This window comes from Urocampus carinirostris, chromosome 10 (genome assembly GCF_059441175.1).
Source record: "Urocampus carinirostris isolate Australia breed hairy pipefish chromosome 10, RoL_Ucar_1.0, whole genome shotgun sequence".
Lineage (NCBI taxonomy): Eukaryota > Metazoa > Chordata > Actinopteri > Syngnathiformes > Syngnathidae > Urocampus > Urocampus carinirostris.
This window is the reverse complement of record NC_142358.1, coordinates 7,771,795-7,789,129: the sequence shown is the minus strand read 5'-3', so window position 1 is coordinate 7,789,129 and position 17,335 is coordinate 7,771,795. Positions and strand designations below refer to the sequence as shown.

At 38.0% G+C, this 17,335-nt stretch overlaps 1 protein-coding gene across 1 annotated transcript; it reads left to right on the top strand.

The window, feature by feature from the left end:
• The first annotated feature begins 5,451 nt into the window (after window positions 1-5,451).
• p2ry13 (purinergic receptor P2Y13) lies at window positions 5,452-16,530 on the top strand. Its single transcript, XM_088345393.1, has 4 exons — window positions 5,452-5,473; window positions 7,132-7,323; window positions 11,962-12,351; window positions 15,205-16,530. Exons 2-4 carry the CDS (start codon window positions 7,141-7,143, stop codon window positions 15,664-15,666), a joined length of 1,035 nt encoding a protein of 344 aa, XP_088201519.1. The 5' UTR covers window positions 5,452-5,473; window positions 7,132-7,140; the 3' UTR covers window positions 15,667-16,530.
• Window positions 16,531-17,335: the final 805 nt, after the last annotated feature.

Below are 17,335 nucleotides of genomic sequence, written 5' to 3'. Positions count from 1 at the left end.
TTCTGATCAGATTTAAAGAGGGTGATGAATGGAGAACTGCTTTCAACACCCCTACAGGACATTACAAACATCTGGTCATTGGACTAACAACTAATTCTAGTTGTCTTTCGAAATCTTGTTAATGATGTGCTTAGAGACATGCTCAATTGTTTACCTTGATGACACTCTGATCTACTCTCCTGAAAAGGAAACGCACAAGACTACTGTCCGTAACATGCTGCAGCGTTTGTTGGACAATCAACTTATGTTAAGGCCGAAAAATGTAAGTTTCATAAGCCGTCGGTCGCTCTTCTAGGGCTCGAGCTAGTCAAGGGGGAGCTCATGATGGACGAAGATCACTGCGGTAGCAGAATGGACCATCTCAAATTTGAGAAGGGAGGTGTCACGGTTGCCATGGCGCCCAATTGGCCCCGCCCGTGTGGCGCCAGCTTCGGCTCGTTGACAGATTGGCTTTCCGTCTATTTAAGCTCAGTGCTCTCACTCTTGCTTTGTCAGCCCGTCAATGAACCTCTGCCCCGCAAGACGTGGGTTTTGACTCGGTCCTGTTTCCTTTTGGTATTCCCTGTCCGTAATTGTTCCCGTTTATTTTTGTCCCGTTTAATATCGGTTTCCAGTTTCGTTCCCGTCTATTTTTGTCGTTTTAATTTTCGATATCCTGTTTCATTATCAATCCTGTCTGTCCGTCCTGTCCGGTATCAACCCCATCCGTCCGATATCTGCTCGGGCAATTGGTATTGATCTCGCCGGCCTCTGGCTTCATCACTCCATGCCAGACTGCTACCTAACATGCATGACTCCCCATTTCCCGTAAAATAAAAAGCTTGTGTGAGAAAAGTCACGCGTTTGGGTCCTGATCCTGTTCCGGTTCCTGATGGGAGGTTCTAAGGTTTTGCAAACTTCGTAAATATATTCACACAAACAGCACATTTACCACACCCCTGCATGCCCTTACATCTCCCAAAGTTAGGTTCATGTGGTCTTCACAGTGCACAATGGCTTTCAATAGACTTAAAACAGCTTTTTTCTCTGCACCCATTCTTTTCTTACCCAACCCTGAGTTACCTTTTACACTTGAGGTCGACACATCTGACAATAGAATCGGAGCAGTCATATCCCCGGTCTTAGCTAAGGATGGGAAGCTGCATCCTTAAACTACAGCAACACAAGCAACAATAAAAGCGCTTTTGCACTTTACACGATGAGGGACAGACTATGCTAATCTTATTTATGTACAAAGTGTGTAACTGTACGTAGAACTTCTCCGATGGCGTTTATTGGCAGTTGCGTCTTCCTCGACACCACCTGTCTTACTTTTTCTGCTCGAGTTCCTTGTTGGCCTTCAGGAAAAATGCACACCATAGCGGCATCTTTGCATAAGTCGCTTGTTTGAAATTGTGTGACTAAAGTATTGGCTTATTATCCGGAATAAAATTGACATTTGAGTTTAACCTAACATGAGGTATTCAGAACTGAAAGCACTTGGGCAAGTGTTTACACTTGTAGGGCCTACACTGCGGTAAACTGACCTAAAAAAATGTTTCATTTCGGAAATGTGGTTTAAAAGGGCATTTTCCCAAACAGTGTTTCTGTCGCTATTATAATATTGAGATAAGCCACTACCTACATTTAGTCATGGTTTTATCATTTCTGCATTTATATCTCCTTCAATATGTCTATCAGGGGAATGGGTCTCTAACACTCCAAAGGGACACAATCGTATGTAAAAGTAAAGACGCACATTTCCGAGTGCCAGCCCAATGCTGAAAAATCACAAGTCTAGCTCCTGTCGCTGTTAACAAAATACAATTGATTCCTTCAGACAAAGGTCAAGAGGCTTGAGCAAGATTTTCCCCAAGGATAAGTAAATGGTCTGCATTTGCTTTTCAAGTCAATGAAGACCTCCCAAAGCGCTTTACAATGTGTTTCACACTTACCCATTCACACACACTCACACACCAATAGCGGCCATGCAGCCATTCAAGGCGCCAACCTGCTTATTGGGGGCATCAGGGATTCAGTGTCTTGCCCAAGGACACTTCAACATGTAACAAGGAGGAGCCGGGATTTGAACCTGCGATCTCTTAATCCCAAGACAAGCGCTCTACCTCCTGAGCTAATGCTCCTTTAGTATCTGGAAGTCTAATCAAGTAATTATTAGTTCTCCCTGAAGGACATAATTATGATACATTCGTGATAGATTCCAGATAGGGGTTTAATTAAATTTTTAGTTGTAATTAATTACATGATTTACATGACTAATAAAAAATAACAGTTTGTTTTGTATTCGTACAACATTATTTATTTATACTTTTACACTCTTTTTGTTATACATTTATACTTATTTTCATCAAATTTTCACAACTACAGTATATAAATTGACTTTTCTTCTTCTACATTTTAATCCGTTTCAGGTAGCAGAAGGGCAGGTTAAGAAAATAAAGGCTCAGACAGTGAGTAAATCATCTGAAGGTTCTATTTGCAGAATATTCTGGTCAATATTCTGGGCAAATAACAAGTGCAAAGACAATACAATGCTTACAATCATTCTGATACCAACAGAGAAATACATATACTGAGATTAAAAACAAAAAAGCCACTAACAAAAAAAAAACAAAAAAACTTAAAGGTGGTGTCCGCAATTTAAAAAATGTTTATACTTGCTGACTGAAAGCCTCTGTCAAGCTGTTTGTGTGGTGCGTGCAAGTATGCGACTTTCCTAGACCCGCTCGAATAAACTCTCCTTTTTTCATCTTTTGCGGGGTTTGGGCTGACATTTGTACTATATTTCAAACAACCTTTTTCTTATTTTGACCGTTTTCATCCTAAATGAAAAGGAAACAAGGAGCGTGAGCATAAAATCACTTTCCAACCCCCCACCTACTCTCCTACATCCTAATGCAATCAGTGGCCAGAACGCCTATAAAAGTAAGATAAAGGCATATACTGTATGTGAGGTGAGGGTTTTATTTTTATCACATACTTAAAAGAGAAATTAATTTTAGACTTTTTAAGGACACACGCTCCCTACCTTCAAGATACAGCAGCGGAAAGTACCACATTGAGCCTAAGTCTAACACTGTTCTACTAAGTTTGTTGGATCCTTAAACACTAGGGTCCTAGGGGCACCATTTTCCTGTGGTGTGTCTTGCAAAAGTACAGCCTGTTGGCACCCATACCTCTTCAGGCCAGCATATGTTTCCACCCCGGGGGACATTTTACATAATAGACGGATAACCACTGCACTACGGAAACATAAGTACTGATATGATAACGCTCAAGGCCACTTCTGACTGAATAAATGTAGAAGTCATATGTTTACAACTAAATAAATGATGTATAAATGACTGACAAAATGAAAAAGTTATACAATTACATTAATATGGATGAAAAGGTAATACATTAGGAAATACATAATTATTACTAAAAATGGACAGCGACACATTTCAATTTTACTAGAATGGTCACAAAATAGAATTGTTCTTTCATATCTTTCAGTAATTTTAAAGTAAGTGAATCATACTGTAATTCCAGGTAAAGAATACACTCAATACGTTTTTTTTTCTGTCCTTTTTGCATGTTATGTTTTGTGATTTTGTGCTTCCAGTAGGAATTTTACCCTTTAATGTTCTAAAGATATTATGTCACAAAGAATACCTAGTGTTTTTCTCTGTATCTAGTTTTATCCTGGTTACTATGACTCTCCTGGATGATGATTGGGGTATAATGTACAGAAGAAATTGCGGAAAATTTCTATAATGTTTTTCTGTTTTTTGTTCATTCTTTTATGCCACCCCGTCTCCTACTTTACTTCTAGTTCAAGTAGCAAACCGCAAAGTTAGTTAAACGATCGCCCAGGGACCATTTTTCCGCGCCAATTTTTGTTTTCCCATCTGTTGTCATTCCTGGTTCTGATCCAACAAGCAAAGTCACACAGGAAGTTGTCCTTTTATTTATGGAAGGCTGCAAAAAGGAAAAGGCGATAAAGCATAAATATGACAAAAATGTCAGGAACCATTATTTTTTCGGGATTCCTCAAGAAAAAAGAGAAGTGCTCGGTGAGAGGGGTCCTTGGACAAGGGTCCCACAGAACTGGTTGTTCTAGCGCAGGGGTGTCAAACTCATTTGAGCTTGGGGGCCACATTGTAGAAAAAATATCCTATAAGGGAAAGACTAGTAGGTTATAGAGAAATAGTGAGAGGCAGAGAGAGAAACAAAAAGAGAAATAGAGAAGAGAGAAACAGTGATAGAGAAAATAATAGAGAGAAAAAAGTTAGAGAGAGACAAAGATAGAGATGTTAAAAGAAAGTGAGATAAAGAGAAAAATACAGAGAGAGAAAGAGAGAAAAAAGTGAGCAAGAGAGAGAAAGGGAGAGATATTTAGAAAATGTGTGTGTGTGTGTGTTTGTGTGTGTGTGAGAGAGAGAGAGAAAGAGAGAGAAAGAGACAGAAAGAGATAAACAAAGAGATGAAGAGAAAAAAATAGAGGAGAGGAATTGAGAAAGAAAGAGGAGAGTAATAGATGAGAGAAATTGAGAAAAAAAGAGGTACAGAAATTGAAAGAGGGAAAAAGAAAGGAGTGTAAAAAGAGAGGAAAGGAAAGAAAGAAATATAGAAAGAAAGAGAAGGATAAAAAGACAGCAAGATAAAACAAGAGAAAGAAAAAAAAACACAAAGAGAGAAAAAGACAAAAAAGAGGGAAGGAATTGGAAATAAATAGAAAGAGCAAGGGAGAGAGAGCGATGAAGAGAGAGAGAGAATATTTTGAAATAGAGATGCAGAGAGAAAGAGAAAAAAGCGACCGAAAAAAAATGTGAGAGAGCGAAACAAAACAGCAAAAGCAACAGAAAAGAGAGGGAGCAAAAGAGAGCAAGAACAGAGAGAGAGAGAGAGAGAGAGAAAGAGAGAGAGAGAGAGAGAATGGCACAGAAAGAGAAAGGAAGAAACTGCTCCAGTTACTTGTATCGCTCCTGGTTTTGGCGACATCCAGTGGACATTGTTTCAAACTTCTCAGGCATTTTTCTCTTGTGCTTCTCACAGTGTTCTCTCGTAAGCCAAAATAACACACGTTATCTGGCCCGCGGGTCGCAGGTTTGACACCCCTGTTCTATCAGGCTAACAGTCGCTCGCCAACCCAAACCTCTCGGAGAACAATCGGAACAGGAAGTGAGCAAGGAGAGTCCTTTTCACCCACAGAAAGCCAGCATAAGTTTTCGGGGGGGTCAAAGAACCTCGAAAACACTTCACTTTAAGATAGGACCTTTTTGAAAAAAGATCTCCAAAAAAATATAAATAGTGTTCTATTGGGTTTCCTTGGTTTGGCTAACTTCCTGTGCTTAATAACGGAAAAAGCGGAATCACATATTTCACTTCTTCCTCATTCTGTAATATTGTGTTTTTTAACCCCCCCCCCATTGCTCCTTTATATGTTCTTCTTTTTCTTCACAAGCTGTACAGTACCACAGGAAGACACAAGGTAAGAACTGACATTCCTTATTTTTTTAATTTAAGGTAGCTAGCATTTATTTGAGATCAAAAAAAGTATATAAATTAAATGCCACAATTTTTGGAATTGGTAAAAAATGAAAAAATACTAAATTAAAAGATACAAGAACCATTTCTTCTGTATGTTTCATCAACTGAAATTGAAGTGTAGCAAATCTTATATTTAAATTTATTTGTTTTATCTTTTAAAAGAAATATATCGTAATTCCTACTAACAAAAAAGCTTACTGCAAAGTTATAGTACATTAAAAAATATTTACACACAGTATCCCAAATGCTGTAGCTTACTGCATAAGATTCTTACTCGTTTTATGAAAAAGAGATTGTTGTCATAAATCAAAATAACAAAAATGGTTGGCTATCAACATAATTATATAATTAGTGTTTTTAGATTGATAGATAGATAGATAGATAGATAGATAGATAGATAGATAGATAGATAGATAGATAGATACTTTATTCATCCCCGCGTTTGTTTTTTTTTTGTTTCAATCTCTTCTATTTTTGTATTTAAAATATTTTTGTCTTTATATTTATATATATATATATATATATATATATATATATATATATATATATATATATATATATATATATATATATATATATATATATATATATATATATATATATACATTTATATATATATATATATATACATTTATATATATATATATATATATATATATATATATATATATATATATATATATATATATATATATATATATATATATATATATATATATATATATATATATATAGGGCAGCACGGCAGAACAGTGGTTAGCACGTGTGCGGCACAGTTCTGAGGTCATGAGATCGAACCTCCTGTGTGGAGTTTGCATGTTCTCCCCGTGCTTGCGTGGGTCTCTCCCGGTCACTCCGGTTTCCTCCCACATTCCAAAAACATGTATATCAGGTTAATTGGCCGGTCCAAATTGTCCCTAAGTGTGACAGAGCGAGTGAGTTGTCTGTCCCCGTGTGCCCTGCGATTGGCTGGCAACCAGTCCAGGGTCTCCCCTACCCATTGCCCGATGATTGCTGGGATGGGCTCCAGCATCCCTGCGACCCTACTGAGGATAAGCGGTGCAGCTGATGAGAGAAATAAATATATATATATATATATATATATATATATATATATATATATATATATATATATATATATATGTATATATATATATGTATATATATATTTGTAGATATAGACAGGGTAGGGTAGGGTTACTTTAACTTGATTACTTTCAATTACTTTTGGATGACTCCAATACCAAATATGCTTATAAAAGACAAAATAAACTAAATATGAATCAAATGATGACTCACAACACATGGTAAGCTTTCTCTCCTGGCTTTGATCTCTTTGATCCCCGGCAAAACTAACATAATTTTTGCTGTTCCATGTATTCCGTTACTCCCCAAGCCTGCACAAAATGTAGTCATTTTATTCATATTAAGTTTCTTTTGTCTTTTATTAGCATATTTGGTATTGGAGTAATCCAAAAGTAATTGAAAGTAATCCAGTTAAAGTAACCCTACCCAACCCTGGATATAGATGTAATGCTCAATTAAAGGTACACAGTACGTAAACTAAATCCCCTCATTGCACTCAATTGTCATTCCCAGAAAAAGACAATGAACGGCACGCTAGCCAACTCTTCGTTCAAATGCGTCAAGGATGTCAGCGTGACCTCCTTGGTGTTCCCTATCCTGTACAGCATCCTTTTCGTGTTCGCTCTGCTGCTCAATTTGATAGCGGCGTGGATTTTCTTCAGCATCCCCAGCAAATCCACATTTACGGTTTTTCTGAAAAATGTGGTGAGTTTGAGTCTTTATTTGAATCATTATATTTGTGTATTTTTTCAACACAAATAAATTTGTTATAACCTGGTAACAACATAATAGTAACATAGTAACCACGTCATAATAACGTGGTCAGCTGTTATGCAATTGCATGTCAAATTGGAAGGATTTTTAATTGAATCGAATTGTCATTATTCTTATTGATATCAATGTTGGGACACATTGTATGCAACGAGATTGAACATGTGACTCCTGTTTGACTTTAAAGAGAGTTAAAGTCAAACAGGCGGTCAGGATAAAACGCAGAAATAATTTTTTACAACCTGGTGCTTAGAGACTGGCCTAAGTTCTAATAATAGCTCAATGTTTGTGAATACAAGAATAATGCATCGTAGCAGTAGTTCAATTAAAAGAAGTGCTATAACATTTAGCAGCAAAAAACAAATAAATAAATAAGTCTCAATGTATACATTTTCGCAGATTGGTACAATAGCACTCAGCAGCAACCAAAAAAGAAAACTGTGCGCCCGTTTGGGATGGTCATGGTTATCATTAGTGACAACAAAATTCGCTTTCAGCTTCAAAAAGGTTGAAGTTTCCGGTTCCTAACTGAAATGTTCAATTCATACGGAAAGGTGTGGAGTCGTTTAAACTCGTATTAATCCAAGACTCGAGATATGATTTTAGTGATTTCAAGGGTTTGTTTGGCATATGTTTTTGTTTCCGTGTTCGAGTCACAGCTTTGCTTTCCGTGAGGTAAATGATTTTTCCGGTGGTTTTAGGTGACCCAAATTTTTCAAAAGGAAAGGCAGTTTAATGTTTTATTGTGTGATGGTATATACTGTATATTATATATACATATATACATAGATATATGAACATGACAAAAATTTTCCTTATTCTTCTAATTATTACAATTATATATATATATATATATATATATATATATATATATATATATATATATATATATATATATATATATATATATACACAGTGGGACCTCGCTACTTCGCTTTTCCACGTTTGCGGGTTCAGAGCTTCGCGGGTCTAAAAAATAATAATAATAAAATAAAATATATATATTTTTTGTAATTATTTTTTTTAAGCATTTTTGAAGGGGCGTCGCTACTTTGTAGATTTTCACTTTTCGCGGGTGGTTTTGGTCCCCATAAACCGCGATAATCGAGGGATTACTGTATATATATATATATATATATATATATATATATATATATATATATATATATATTGATTGATTGATTATTGCTCCAGCGAAGGTCGGGGGGTCCCGTCCCTGTGCGTTGAGGCGACCAGATGAACCAGGTTTTTCCAATGCTGGCGGTCTTGTGCCAGCTTTTCTGCATCCTCTACAGCAACTCCGTGTTGTTGGAGGTCACCCGCAACGACGTCGAGCCATCGAGTGCGGGGTTTCCCTCGTGGTCGTCTCCAGCCTGCGGCCTTTTGGGTCAAACTGGAGAATGGCTCGTGTCGGATGGTCTGGTGGTAGATGAAGGACATGGCCAGCTGGTGCGGTGTTGTGCGACCAAGGAAGATGCTCTGGGCTGGCACGTGCGGGCTCTGAGCTCTTTATATATATATATATATATATATATATATATATATATATATATATATATATGTATATATATATATATATATATATATATATATATATATATATATATATATATATATATATATATATACTGGACTGTCTCAGAAAATTAGAATATTGTGATAAAGTTCTTTATTTTCTGTAATGCAATTAAAAAAACAAAAATGTCATACATTCTGGATTCATTACACATCAACTGAACTATTTCAAGCCTTTTATTATTTGAATATTGCTGATTTTGGCTTACAGCTGAAAAAAACTCAAAAATCCTATCTCAAAATATTAGAATACTTCCTCAGACCAAGTAAAAAAATAATTTTATAACAGCAAAACTAAATCAAACATTTGAAAATGTCCATTGATGCACTCAGTACTTGGTTGGGAATCCTTTTGCACGGATTACTGCATCAATCCGGCGTGGCATGGAGGCAATCAGCCTGTGGCATTGCTGAGGTGTTATTGATGCCCAGGATGCTTCGATAGCGGCCTTCAGCTCATTTGCATTTGTAGGTCTGGTGTCTTTCATCTTCTTCTTAACTATACCCCACAAATTCTCGATGGGGTTCAGGTCAGGGGAATTAGCAGGCCAATCAAGGACAGTGATGCCCTGGTCAGTGCACCAGTTACTGGTGGTTTTGGCACTGTGGGCAGGTGCCAGATCATGCTGGAAAATGAAATCCTCATCTCCATAGAGCTTTTCAGCAGATGGAAGCATGTAGTGCTCTAAAATCTCTTGGTACACAGTTGCATTTACTCTGGACTTGATGAAACACAGTGGACCAACACCAGCAGCTGACATGGCTCCCCAAACCATTGCTGACTGTGGGAACTTCACACTGGATTTCAAGCAACTTGGATTTTGCTCCTCTCCGGCGCCTTGACTTCCAAATGAAATGCAAAACTTGCTTTTGTCTGAAAAGAGGACTTTGGACCACTCTGCAACTGTCCAGTGCTTCTTCTCCATAGCCCAAGTCAGACGCTTCTTCCGTTGTCTTGAGTTCAGAAGTGGCTTGACCATGGGAATACGGCTATTGTAGCCCATTTCCCGGACACGTCTGTGAACTGTGGCTTTTGATACCTGGACTCCAGCTTCAGCCGACTGTCTTTGAAGCTCCCCCAAATTCTGGAAGCGGCTCTTCTTCACAATTTTGTTAAGGCTGCGGTCATCTCTCCTGGTTGTGCAGCGTTTCCGGCCACATTTTTCCCTTCCAACAGACTTTTTGTGGATATGCTTTGAAACTGCACTCTGTGAACAGCCTGCTCTTTGAGAAATTTCTTTTTGTGTCTTACCCTCCTGATGGAGGGTATCAATGATGGTCCTCTGGACAGCAGTCAGATCAGCAGTCTTCCCCATACTTGTGATTTAGTTTACTGAACCAAGCTGAGTGTTTTTAAGGCTCAGGAAACCTCACAAGGTGTTTCGAGTTAATTAGATGATTCAGGTGATTAGTTGAATAGCCTACTTGTATACTTTTTCATGATATTCTAATATTTTGAGATAGGATTTTTGAGTTTTCTTAAGCTGTAAGCCAAATTCAGCAATATTAAAATAATAAAAGGCTTGAAATAGTTCAGTTGATGTGTAATGAATCCAGAATGTATGACATTTTTGTTTTTTTAATTGCATTACAGAAAATAAAGAACTTTATCACAATATTCTAATTTTCTGAGACAGTCCAGTATATATATATATATATATATACTGTATATATATAGATATATCTCATCTCATTAGCTGCACCGCCTATCCTCAGTAGGGTCGCGGGGGTGCTGGAGCACATCCCAGCAATCATCGGGCAGTGGGCAGGGGACACCCTGTACTGGTTGCCAGCCAATCGCAGGGCACACAGGGACAGACAACTCGCTCGCATATACACACTTAGGGACAATTTGGACCGGCCAATCCACTTGAAATGCATGTTTTTGGAACGTGGGAGGAAACCGAAGTGCCCGGAGGAAACCCACGCAAGCACGGGGAGAACATACAAACTCTGCGCAGGAAGTCCGGTAGCTAGTTTTGAACCCATATCTATAATATATATCTATATATATATCTATATATATATCTATATATATCTATATATATAGATATCTCTCTCTCTCTCTCTCTCTCTCTCTCTCTCTATATATATATATATATATATATATATATATATATATATATATATATATATATATATATATATATATATATATATATATATATATATATAGATATATATACATACAGTATGTAGGGCAGCACGGCGGCGCAGTGGTTAGCGCTTGTGCGGCACAGTTCATGTCATGGGAACCTGTCGTGGGTTCAAATCCAGCTCCAGACTTGCTGTGCAGAGTTTGTATGTTCTCCCCGTGCTTGCGTGGGTTTCCTCCGGGCACTCCGGTTTCCTCCGGGCACTCCGGTTTCCTCCGGGCACTCCGGTTTCCTCCCACTTTCCAAAAACATGCATTTCAGTTGAATTTGCCCGGTCAAAATGGTCCCTAGGTGTGAATCAGCGAATGAGTTGTCTGTCCCTGTGTGCCCTGCGACTGGCTGGCAAGCAGCTCAGGGTGTCCCCTGCCCACTGCCCAGAGATGGCTGGGATGGGCTTTTGTAACATCTAAGTTAAATAAGATCGTATAAAAATTTACAGATTTTATATTTTTGTGTTTCCAGAGTTTACATTAACAGACGATTTTCCATCATTGACAGATCTGACAGTAAAATTTTAAGGCCATCCGTCATTTTGTCGGGTTGAAAATTGGGCCATAAACCGCAGCAGCATACCGTCCATTAGAATCTTGCGTGGGACTTTAAGAGAAAGAGGCAGAGAGACAAAAAAGAAAAATGACAGGTGGATAATAAAAAAAAAAAAATCAGCAAGAGCGAAGCCCAGCCCAACCCAAACGTAATGATTGACATTCAGGTCGGGTAGGGTTTGGACTCGGGTTTTGGTTTAAGATCTTACCATTGCCGCGGGCTACTCAGGTGTTCATTGGTAAACTCCTTGTGTATACTGTACTTTCCAAAAACACACCTTCTTTTACAACAACAGGTGGTGGCCGACTTGTTGATGACGCTGACCATCCCTCTGAAGGTCCTGACGGATGCCGGTTTGGGCGGTGGTCAGCTCCGAGCTTTCCACTGCCGATACTCGGCCGTTCTCTTCTACGTCACCATGTACATCAGCATCATCTTACTTGGCCTCATCAGCTTGGACCGCTACCTGAAGATAGTCCGGCCCTTTGGCAAGTGCGCCCTGCAACAAGTCCAGGTCGGCCAGGGTCTCAGCATCGCCGTGTGGGTGATAATGGTGTCTTTGGTGCTGCCAAACACAATTCTGAGCAACCAGCCGCCACAAACTAAGAACGGACGAGTCAGCTGCACCTCCATGAAGAGCAAGGCTGGTCTATATTGGCATGAAGCTTTTGGTTACCTTGCTCAGGTATGCAAGAGAGGAATAATTGTGCATGAGTTAGTTTATTAGATGCACCAGTGTCTTAAATATTGTATCTTACAAAGACTATTTCATAGACACCTGCTATGCGGCATCCTCGCCTTAAAGACGTTTTAACTTTACCTTATTGTAAGGCCCTCTTTGCAGTGTTTTCCTCACTACAGGTATATGATGTCAACAACAAATCAGCTTGTACATCATTCAGATTATGCAGTGCTCATGCATATGACAAGTTACGTCTCTACGAAACCAGTCTGGTACTGGTGGGTGCAATACAAAATTCTGGTTTAATATTGTTTTGCGTCACAGCATCATCCTGACATGCTATAGGTTCAACTCCCTCCCATAATGCCTTTATCCTACTTAATACAGTTCAGGGATACATACTGTATTTTCATACTGTATTTATTCGTTAATGGCCCTTGGCTTGCAGTGATGCTAAAGGGAGAAGCAAAAACATGAAACCCATGGAAACAAAGTTTACTATTACCAAGAAATGCAATGAAGGCACGTGCATCTATGCCCTTGGTAAAGGAATACGGTTGTAACCAATAGACGATTGGGAGTTATTAAAAGGACAGTGTGTAATATCCAGTGCCTCCTACTGGTACAGCTTTTTGTTTAGTAAAAACAAAGTAAACTATGATAACAATGTTAATTTTTGTAAAAAAAAATCATATTTCGAGAAATTTATATTTCTTTTTCATAGTGGAATCTCTACCTTCTGGTCGCCACCATGTTTGTCTTTCATCTTGCTGTTACGCTGTGTTCTGTGGCACTGGTTTTTGTTCCCATTAGACAATAAAGTGCCATCTGGTGGTCACCTATCACACACTGGGGCTTTTAGAATAAGACAATTAAGTCACAACGTCTTCTAAGGGCATGACCGTCCCTGCAAGATGAAGTTTTAAAATTAGCTTAACTCTTAATCCAGTGTCTCTCCCCCCTGCATTTACCCACTAGCTTCACTGTACCAGATCAAGTAATGTTACACCAAAGGTAAATTAAATTTCATTTTTCATTTACATGTAAATGTACAGTATTAATAAATTAATTTAATTCTATATGCGCAATTTACACATAGGTAGCACTTTCTATTGGCCATTTTGTTGTTTAAATGTTTTTATCTGGAGTACCGAGGGTTTAGAATGTATTAGTTACGTATTACTACGGGTCTCTATACCCCGCCATACATCAATTCCACTTTGTGATCCATTCCACAGAAAATATTAATCTTGTATTCCTGGTCTATTCATAATTAAGGCCCCTTTCTAATACCTGACAGTTTTGCTTATAATTATCATTTTGTTGTCACCAATTAGACAATTTCCTGCGGCATACAAGACAAGATTCATGGCACATGTTGATGAAATCATCAAATGATTGAAGCAACAAGGGTGTTTGTTAGTCGCTTATCTGGCTCATTAGCAGTGAGTGATGCAATGATTAACACGTCGATGAAATCAAATATCATGGGTTTGCTTGGTAATTTCCATTTTTTTATTTTTATAAGATACCACATTTTTTCAGACTGATACCGACACCGATGGCAAATTCCTGACTAGGAGTTATCAATACTAAAACAAAACAAGAATACAATTTGTACAAATAAATAATCTTCACCCCCGTGACCCTAATAAGGATAAGCGGTACAGCTAATGAGATGAGATGATAAATAATCTTCACTTTCCTATGCAAAACAGTTGATGGATAGAGTTTACAAGAAATACTGTAGACCCGCTCAAATGACATTAAACCTTTCTGAGGCAGTTATCACAGAGTGCAATTGTTGTATAGTGGACGATAGAAACTGTAATAAGCTAATGCCTTTAAAATCCCTGGCACTTGAAACAAAAACATTGAAAAGTCAAAAAAGTAATTGGTAAGTACTACTTATGTGGAATACACTTGCATATGATTAAGGTCCCTTTTCAAAACCAAGTGGAAGCATATGTTGGCTTGGGATGGGCGCCATCAGTCGATACTTGCGCAATACACACCACAGGAAACGGTGCCCATATGACCCCGGTGGTTAAGGTATCCAACCAACCAACCAAACAACAAACCAACCAACAACAAAACCATAATTAAATTTACACTTTAAACAAAAAACAACTCGAGGTGGTACAGTAAGTAGTGGATGCAAGGTGGTCACGGCGGATTAAAAATAAAAATGATTTTAATTTATTTTAAACCCTTCTTATGCTTCATAAAAATCCCGAACGTTGATTGGTTATGGCCATGAAAATAATAAGGCATTTGTATTTCTTGTTAATCACAAGTTTCGTCAAAGTGGTTATTGTGTTTTTACCATTTCCTTTTAGCATTACTGCCAGCCTTGGACCAACAGCGGATGAATACAGTAAAAAAATATACTGCTGCATTGTTTTGCTGACTAGCTAGGTTTTTAAAAACCACACGAAATTCTGAACTGAAAAAACAAGGAGAAAGTCATTGAGGGATGTAGTATAGCAAATAGCATATTGGTATTTTCATGATGCTGTGACACAAACCAATTGCAGACTAGCATTTTATATGAGGTTGAGAATAGTAGACAGACTTATCTCTATGTACACACGAACACTGCAAAATGTCAATTATTTAAGATTTTGGCTATTAGAAATAATTTGTTGTTGATGTCGTATAGTCGGGGAAATGCCGTATATACCACACCATGATGGAAAAGTGTCTTAAGGCAGGGGTCTATTTTTACTGCACAATGAAGAGAGAATACTTGATGAAAAATAATAATTAATAGTGCACTAAATCCATTTTTTCCTACAAATAATTAAGGGAGAACAAAATGAAATGTATCATACCTTCCTTCTTGTTTCCCGGTAGGTGATCTTCTGGGGCACGCTAGCCATGATGTTGATCTGCTACACATTCATCAGTAAAAAAGTCTACGATTCTTACAAAGCCTCCAAGAGCAACTCAGAAGCGGCCACCCGCAAAACCAAAGCCAAAGTCTTCGTGGTGGTGGCGGTTTTTTTCATCTGCTTCGCCCCCTACCACTTTTCCCGAGTTCCCTACACCCTGACTCAAACCCGTAACGCCGTCAGCCAGTGCCGAGCCAAAAACGCACTTTTTGTGGCCAAGGAGACCACGCTGTGGTTATCGGCCACCAACGTGTGCTTGGACCCGCTCATTTACGTGTTTTTGTGCAGCATGTTCAGGAAAAAACTCACGGCCACGCTCAGACGCAAGCCCATCGTCAAGGGAGACTCTCCCACTGCCACGTCCACGCAGTTAGAGATGTCGCAAATCAATAGTAGAGTGGTCCAAAAAAGCCAAATTAAATAAGAAAGAGTCCTGCATCTAAAAAAATGTACATACAGTATTCCCTCAATATTTTGCGGTTCGAGTTCTGCGTGAGCAGTGCTTTGTGGATGTTTTTTTTATTAATTGGTTCCACGGAATTATGACGTAACTTTACTAGCGCTTCTACAGTGAGACCAATCAGAGAACTGTCTTTTGTTTCCTGTACAGTAACTGGATCAATCAGAGTCAATCACTTTAAAGACTCGTGACAATAGAATTTTTTCTTATGACTTTTGCGAGCAAACTGATGAGTTTGGGGGAAGGGCTCAAGCACGAGCAACATCGTCATGCAAATAAACATGGTACTTGCATTTAAGCTTTGGTATTTAAATTATTATTCAATTATGTCACTTACCAAAATCAATTGTTTGCTCTTGCTTTTAAAGTGGGTTCCATTGCTTCCATTTAAAAGTTGGGCTTATAAGTGGCTTGCCAGAAGCATATATTTACACTCTATATGGATGGACACAACTTTTGCATCCACTATATATGAGTGTATACAACTGTCATATTGACTATAGACAGTATGGAAGCATGTGACTGTGGTATTTTCATCTGGCAGGCAGAAAATCAAATTGAAATTTCCAACAAAAATCACCCAATATACAGTACATGAGGCATTTTAAGTGATTACCCCGCAGTTTGCATGGATCATTCGTTTCTGTACTAGTCCCACAGTGCTTAACGGCAAGAAAATATAACGGATAGAGAAATTGCAGATTTTTCAAAGACATATACAGGCAAGGACTTGCCCATCATTGCCATTGGAATACTCGGATTTCTGTTTCTGTATATATATATATATATATATATATATATATATATATATATATATATATATATATATATATATATATATATATATATATATATTCCACCATATCCACTATATGGGGATGGATACAACGTTGGCATTTTTGCCGTGGATGCAAAAAGTCAAATGGAAAAGTACTGGAATATGAATTGCAGTACAAGGACATTATGGAAGAGATTAACTGCTAAAATATAGGGAATACTGTATGTGTAATGATTTCCCTTTGTTTTAAAAATCAAAAATGTGGCCGAGAGGAATCCAGTAGGTACACAAGGGACTGCAACAGATAATGACATTGCAACTCGAACACATGTGCCATGTCATTGGACGCGCAATTGTCAAAAATTCTCAACATCGTTGTCGATTTCCCCATCTCAATCTCCCGTAACAAGCACTTTCCCTTCTGTAAACCCCAAAGAAAACATCTTACTCAGCACTTATGCAAACATGCTTTTTTATGAGAATAATTACGACATGTTTTTGGCTGTAAGCAGGACACAGTATTCTCTTTTGCGTTTTAGCAAAATCATTTAAAAAAGAAAAAAGGAGTAATGGTAGTTTATGGTTCGTTTTCTACCACAAATTGTGTGTGATTATCTTAAATGAATTACAGTGACTGGGTTACTTTTGGGAGGTTTCATTATTTATATTACTCAGTTACAATTAAATTGTAGTTATTTACTTCATTCACTTTAGTTATTTGATGTACTTATAAGCTAGCAGGGAGCTCGGCAGACCAAGGTGAGCAAACTACATAGACGGGTACTTAGTGAGTAGGTTAGGAACACAATATTTATTAAAATATGTTTTTTTTAGTGTGATGCACAATATATTGTT

What these genes read in the sequence shown, in the direction of transcription:
- p2ry13 (XM_088345393.1), top strand. Translation starts at nt 7,141, where the DNA reads ATGAACGGCACGCTAGCCAACTCTTCGTTCAAATGCGTCAAGGATGTC. An exon ending in CGGTTTTTCTGAAAAATGTG is followed by an intron (nt 7,324 to 11,961) that starts GTGAGTTTGAGT and finishes TTACAACAACAG; the next exon opens with GTGGTGGCCGACTTGTTGAT. An exon ending in CTTTTGGTTACCTTGCTCAG is followed by an intron (nt 12,352 to 15,204) that starts GTATGCAAGAGA and finishes GTTTCCCGGTAG; the next exon opens with GTGATCTTCTGGGGCACGCT.